Source organism: Centruroides sculpturatus, unplaced genomic scaffold (assembly GCF_000671375.1).
Source record: "Centruroides sculpturatus isolate CEXI.00-Female unplaced genomic scaffold, Cexi_2.0 scaffold241, whole genome shotgun sequence".
In the NCBI taxonomy this organism is placed as follows: domain Eukaryota; kingdom Metazoa; phylum Arthropoda; class Arachnida; order Scorpiones; family Buthidae; genus Centruroides; species Centruroides sculpturatus.
This window is the reverse complement of record NW_019384409.1, coordinates 764,705-771,997: the sequence shown is the minus strand read 5'-3', so window position 1 is coordinate 771,997 and position 7,293 is coordinate 764,705. Positions and strand designations below refer to the sequence as shown.

General features: G+C 29.2%; 1 protein-coding gene across 1 annotated transcript in view; it reads right to left on the bottom strand.

Annotated features, from left to right (window-relative positions):
• Positions 1 to 7,293, bottom strand: part of LOC111618971 (DNA-directed primase/polymerase protein-like) — a 42,938-nt gene that overhangs the window by 8,182 nt on the left and 27,463 nt on the right. The window contains exons 7-8 of the mRNA XM_023360598.1: positions 6,911 to 6,984; positions 4,905 to 5,051 (exon numbers count right to left, since the gene is read on the bottom strand). Coding sequence (XP_023216366.1) covers positions 4,905 to 5,051; positions 6,911 to 6,984 — 221 coding nt within the window. The remainder of the gene's footprint in view (positions 1 to 4,904; positions 5,052 to 6,910; positions 6,985 to 7,293) is intronic.

Here is a 7,293-nt window from a genome sequence, read left to right as displayed (position 1 = left end):
CTTTGCTGAGCTGTTCCGCGACGAAAACAATGTTGAGCAATGGCGATGTCGAATGGTGACACTCGGTAAGTAATCCTACAATTTTTTGTTTATAGCATAGTTTATACGGATTATTTCCAAAAAAAATATACGTATTTTGGAAATGTTGAGTCGGATTAGTCTAGAATCGATTAATTTTATGGAAGAAAACCTTTCAATCAGCCGTAGTCCGTAAACTTGACACGTGTCGGGCTGTGATTGGAACAACTCGTAAGAAATCGGATTCCTAAAGAATGGAACGTATCTATATCTTATAGGGGGGTCGACTGTAGTTATTAACTAAATTTTATTAAAATTTATTAGAAGACACTCCGACAGTTCCCTTGTCAGTCCCTTGTTGATGGTCTTCTGCAGGATCAATGGCCTCTGAAACACTGGTAAGTTCAGATCAAACAGATCTTGGAGAAAGAATGGATCTGGGAGATAGAATAATGGAACTTGGAGAATGAACAGTGGATCTTGGAGGAAGAATAAATTTTTGGAGCAAAAAACATTGTCCTTGAAACATAAGTTTTTAAAGTATTTGTTGCCTCTATTCCTCATTCTGATTGGTCTTCCCTCATCTCCCAATAACAATTTGAGGCATTTAAGATCCCTTCAACAGGATTTACAAGAGCACCTGGATGGCATCAGAAAATCTAACCCAGCTTTAACAGCATATGCTATTGCTAATAATGGTTATACAAATGTGGAATGAACCAAGCTAGAACTATCCAAAATATGGGGAGCTGCTGACACATATAACATGCAGAGGTCTTTCATATTTTCAAAGAGTTGTATCATGGACGATCTGTCAACTTCAGGGACATTAACTCTCTTTCAGCAGTGTGGAAGTCCTTTTGACATGAATATGTCTTTAAATTTGCTTCTGTAGTGGGAGGCAATTCAGAAAACTGATAACAAAATCGGGGGATACAGTTTGGCATTGCAGCTACATATCTATCATCTATATCCAAAATTTAATTACACCACTTGATAGTTAAAGGATCAAAGAATTTATTACGTTGAGTGGGAACTGTCACACATCGTGTGTGGTAGAGGGGGAAGTGTTGCCATTTTGAGGTTGCCACATCACATATTGATACTTTCTGTTTAGTATACATTTTGACTTGGAGAAGCTACGATGCTCATTTGAGTTTCAATTTACAGCTCTCGTCAATATTTATCGATTGCGTATACAAAACATTAGTGTGGAATAGTTAAGGTGAATATATATGACAAGGGTGGACAACAGTTTTTGCCCCTGGGCCAAATTGAAAAGAAAACTTTTTCCACGGGCCGAACCAGAGGCTGCCATAGGAAGATTCTGAGATGATGCGAGATCTCATTGTGGTGTCAGACCCCGCAGAGACTAAATTGTAGATAGAGATTACAATACACTTTTCACATTATCATGCTTTATCAACATTCTAGGCTGTACTTAAGATTTGTTATGGAGGGTTAACTCTAAACGCATAGTGAGTTGTTGACCTTTTTATTTTTTATTTTTTGTTTTAGCCATCAGAATTTTTCATCGAGCTATTTGGACTTGAGTAGCTAATATTGAAAGATTGAGATCGCAGGCCACATAAATTCATTAGACGGACCACATCTGGCCCGCGGGCTGTATGTTGGCCATGCCTGATATATGGTGTTAAAGTTAAAAATTAAGAAAACTCAATACAATGTCAGCCTATACTCATTGAAAAGCCAAATAAAAATATAGAAATTGTATACGGTTGAGCAAGCCATTGATACCCATAAAACATCATATGATAGAGTGAAGCGGTGCTGGGAACGTAAAAATATTACCCGTTAACATACAAATATTCACGTAAAACACATGGCCGTGTCCCCAACACATCCACACCCCACTTTTTTGGATACCCCTATGATGACTATGGCATGGACTGTTATATTTTTTATTTATTTATGTATTTATCTGTTTATTCTTGGTATTTATTATACTTTACTTTTTTCAAATTGCAGTCTTTTTGGGCTGCAATTTGAAAGAATTATAGACCTATAAATTCTCACTGTCATCCATCTGTCTTTCCTTAATCTTGACAACAGACTTAATTACATGAAATCTGAGATTAGATATGGAAACTATAGAGGCAGGAGGCTCCCAATTAACTATAAACAAACTTCCGATGCAAACCAAAAGTCATGTTATTTCAATTCAAAACTTTTCCCCTGAAAGCAGTTAATAGATGACTGGCATGACTCTATTGTTAAAGGAAAAGTATGATGTACAGTACAGGGGCAAGACACTAATTTGAGTATTAATTTACTCAAATTAGTTTGAGTAGTACTAATTTGGCCAGTACTAATTTGAGATGGAGAGCATATATTTTAAGTTAAATAAATTAAAAATTGCAGCCAGCATTATGACGATGTCACAATAAATAACTGTTCATATGTTATTATTTTTTAACTAGTTTAAAGTTATGCATTCATTTCTTTTTTTTATTATTTGTTAACGGTTTGATTGCCATGTTTTAATTTTATATTCTATTGGGTTGTTCGGAAAATAATTTCTTTTTTTTTTACCACTAGACGGATTAGTTGTATTTTTCTCGCTATTTTAATTCTAAACCGTATTATCATTATATATTTTGACAGCTAGCATTTTAAGGCTTATTTGTAAAAAATTTTGTTTGATTTCGTGCAATTGTTTATTTTTTGTGTCCCATCAAATATGGAAGATCAAAAGCAGCATTTTCGGCATATTTTGCTCTTTTCTTACTGAAAAGGTAAGAATGCTGTTCAAGCGAGAAAAAAATTGTGTGATGTGTATGGAGAAGATGTATTGATAGAATGACAGTGCCAAAACTGGTTTACAAAATTTTGTTCTGGCAATTTCAATATTGAAGATGCACCATGTTCTGGATGGCCAGTTGAAGCCANATTTAACCTTAAAAATATATAATACTATTTTCATTGCAATAAAAGATGAATGGTTATATTAAAAAAGACAACGTTAATTGTAACAAAAATATATTAAAGTGTCCATATATGTTGAAGTACAAATCAAAATTTGGTAGATACTTTATATTCTCATTTACATGTACAGTACAGTGTAAATAGTCTGATCTAATACTTGAGGATTCTTGCAATTATATCTATTTTTTCCCCACTTATGGCATGATATATTTTCTTATCTTTGATTTAACTCAGACACACTACTAGAAATATTTTTTGGCATCTTTTCTCATCAATAAGAATTCATAAAATAATAATTATAGATTTTTAATTTACTTCCTCTCAAAGATCATATGATATCAAATTATATATTTCAGATAGTATTTACTATAATCTTTATCAAACAACTTTTTCACCTTAGCAAATTTTAGCTTAATATCCAGCAACAAATAAATTAAAATAATCAGTTATTAAATTTTTTAAATGGGCATTAAAATTATTTGTATAATCAAATTAAAAACTTATTTGAATAAAACTATAGGAAATTTCCTAATTGTGAATTCTTCCTATAGTAATCTTATCTCTATATTGAACAACTGACAATCTCTGGCAAATACATTACACAAACTTACAAAGTTTATAATACAATATAATAAACAATTTTCAAAATATTCTGGTAAAATTCCCTTAATTTTGAACTCTTGCTATTCATGTTGTGAAAGACTATATCAAAAATATCTGTTTGGAGAGAGGTTGAGACATCAGCTTCAACTATGAGTATCACTATCTTCAACAATTATGGATGGTTTTGAATAAACATGGGATNTATTTGACCAATATGGTCAATATATAATTCAATAAAATATTTATTTATTATAAAAATATTGTGTTTTTTCCAAGGAAAAAAAAAACGAAATTACTTTCTGAACAACCCAATAGAATGTTTGAATTTAAACTTTTGTTTGGCATTTTGTTATGTATTCTATTTGAGGAAGGTCATTAAAAATGATCGAAAATGCTCTAGTTAGTAAAGCTTTTATTGCATTTTAAGATTGGTGTATTCAAACATTTCACGTCAGTCAGTGAGGTCAATTTAACAATATAAAATAATTTTGTAATAAGTCATACTAATGAATCATTGGTTTATAATTATTTACATGTTTTTATCTTTATATTAATTATACTGTATTATGATACAGAAATTTTTTCTAAAGAGCTTACAGTACTTACTGGAAAATTTTGTGAAATTTCGGTTAAGAACAATTGCTTTAGTATCATCATATTAAAATTATTTAATTAAAAATTGAATCATAATGGTTCTTGCTAGAATTTTTAAACAGATAATGGCATTGAATTTGTTAACTTGCAGACTTGTTAAATTATTATATTAATAGGTATTTGAACTAATAAAAACAAACTTTAAAAAAGATCAAACTGATATTTAAATGGAATGGTATAACAATAATACAGTAGTAGTGAAAATTTAACTCAACACTCAGTAATCCAGAATGTTCGGTAATCTGGTACCTTCTGAAAAATCTCTGATAACTGACAATCTGGAGTTGTCTGCTGATGATCCAGCATGCTAACATTCCACAAATCAGAATAGTTAGAAGGACTTCAGACTCCTAGACAGTGTAATTTAGTAAAATATACATAGTCTACATTGTATTGTGCTGATCAACCATTGTTTCATTAGAGCTAGCAAATGTGTTTTGTGTTCAATAACATGCATACAGTATTTTTTCTGAAAGTTTGATGCAAACAGCAAAAACAGGTTCATGCTTGGAGTATGTGTATCTTTTGTGAATCTTATGTATACTGTAACATGTCTGGAAAATAATTATTATTTGCACATTTAATGCACAAAATCAATATTTACAATATGTTCATTGATGCAGGTTTTTCAATAATCTTAACACTGAAAAAGCCAAAATTAAACGCTAATATTAACAAATTACCTTTATCACAAAATAATGTTATATTTTCTTTCTCATTTTTAACAAAAAGCATATTCAATTCCTCTTTTGAAGGCTTCTTGACCATTTCAATTTCATTAGGTTGTGTTGGGTTTTCTAGTTCATTACAAATGTAATTCACAAAGTATCCTAAAAAAATACAAGTAGATAATAAAAATTATTGTTTATCTATTCTGAAACTATTACAAGAAAAATTAATGTAAAACTTTTGATACTCTGTAAATTGTGTTAATTATGTATCATTACAAAAAGTACTTTTCTGTATTTAATATGCACTCAAGCAATTCATTTTAAGTCCAAATTGTAAAATTAAAATGACTTGTATTTTATGTTCTCCAACAAATGCTAAATGTGACAATTTTACTTTATAATAGTTCCAATTATATTTAATACAGTAGAGTGTCGATTTTCCGAATCAATTGGGGACTGGGGTTGTCCGGATAACTGATATTTCGGATAACTGATTTACGTACGAAAAAATAGTTTAACGATGTCGAAATTTTTCTCCGTTGCGTGTCACTTTGCGTTGAATTTTCGTTGATGTTAAGCTTAGCAAAGACTATTGTATCATTAAAAATTATTTTTTTATTTTGTACAAACAAAATAAATATATTGAAAAATATAAAAATAATAAAAAATTATACTTCAGATGTTAATTTAGTATCAAAAACGTAAAATATTTGAGTAGCCCAAGACATAGCCAAAGATTGAAGCGCCACAGCACTGGCGAAAATTTAAATTTGCCGACTGGAATTCTTTTGGATGATTAACGTTTCGGATTATTGACTTTCGGAAAATCAACGCTCTACTGTATTATATTTCTCTGTAAATAATTTATAATGTAGAAATTTTCTTGATCAAGATATATCTGCTTTAGTAAAGTTCACTTTAATAATTTGTCAAAGTGAACTCCAGTAAAGCAGATTATTATTTGTTATATTTTTAGAGAACTTGAAGTTGTTTTTGCATTAATGATGATACCATCATATTTTATAATTCTACCAAAAAAATCATTTTTATACTAATTCAGGGAATGTGACACTCCATATAAATAAACTGATTAGTTAAACTTTCAATATTCACAATGTTTGCTTGGTCTCTTTCAATGATGTTGTGAGCATATAAAAAATGCTCTCATAGACATAACTGTTTAAAGTGCTTTGATAAAACTTGGCACTGGTTCGAGCTTGGCTTCTTCATCGTCATCACATCCATCATTCCAGTATATTGTTTGAAAGATAGAACACTTGCAAGCTTACACATTTAAATGTACAGTACATCATCTAAACCACTACCTACTACATCATGTTCCAGAAACATCAACCATTGTTACTAGTATTGATGTGTACTAACATTTGAGTGGTGTTGCTCTTTCTTAAAAACAATGACTCTGGTATTAACATTTTTCAGGATTAAAAAGTCTAACCAATATAAACAAGAAAATCGTAAATTTGATGAACTGATGTGTTTAATTTCCATGTTTTAGATAGGATTTGTTTAGAGACCCTAAAAATTGAATATTTCCAGGAAAACAATAGATAAAAGAAAAAAAAATCAAGGTTCACTATATTTAGAAAATAAAGTTTCATTTACTTAAATACATATCATTTAATACAGATATCAACAAATTCTGGTTTATCTTTCAACAAAATCAATATTGTCTCTAGAATAAAATATTATTAATAACTCTTACATATAATTTACAGATATATGGTACTTGGTTCAAGATGATAACATATCCCTAGATTCTGTAGTGTATTTTAATCCAATGTTTGAACATTGACATTTATTAAAAATTATTGCCTTTTTTTCAATAACAAGAAAAATTCAATTTAAAAATTCAATATAATATAGAGAAATTAACTTAAACAACAATCCTGCTATGTTAATTTAACAAATTAGAACATTTAAATTTTCTTTACCTTACATTGAAAAAAACATTAAAAATTATGAATATAATAATAAATTGAAATTATTAACATATTTACCTAATTGAACATTATTTTCATATGCAAATTCATCTAATTGGAATATAAGATGAGCACTAAACTTTTCATTTGAGCTGGAGAATATATTTTAAAATGAATTAACTTTTGTAGTTAGAAAAATGAGTTTAAAAGCAAATTATAATAAAATTGATGTCATTACAATACAATCTTAGGTTTCAAACTTAATTCATTTCTAAAAGTTGTTTGAAAACTGAAACAAATTTTTTCATAAGAAAGAATATAAAATGGATTAATTCATTTTCAACTACAAAACAGTCTTTTTTTTTTTTTACAAAAAATGCCAACAAATGCAATATAATATTATATATGATATAAAAAAATATCTACATATATATTTATAATTATTCTATATATATATATAT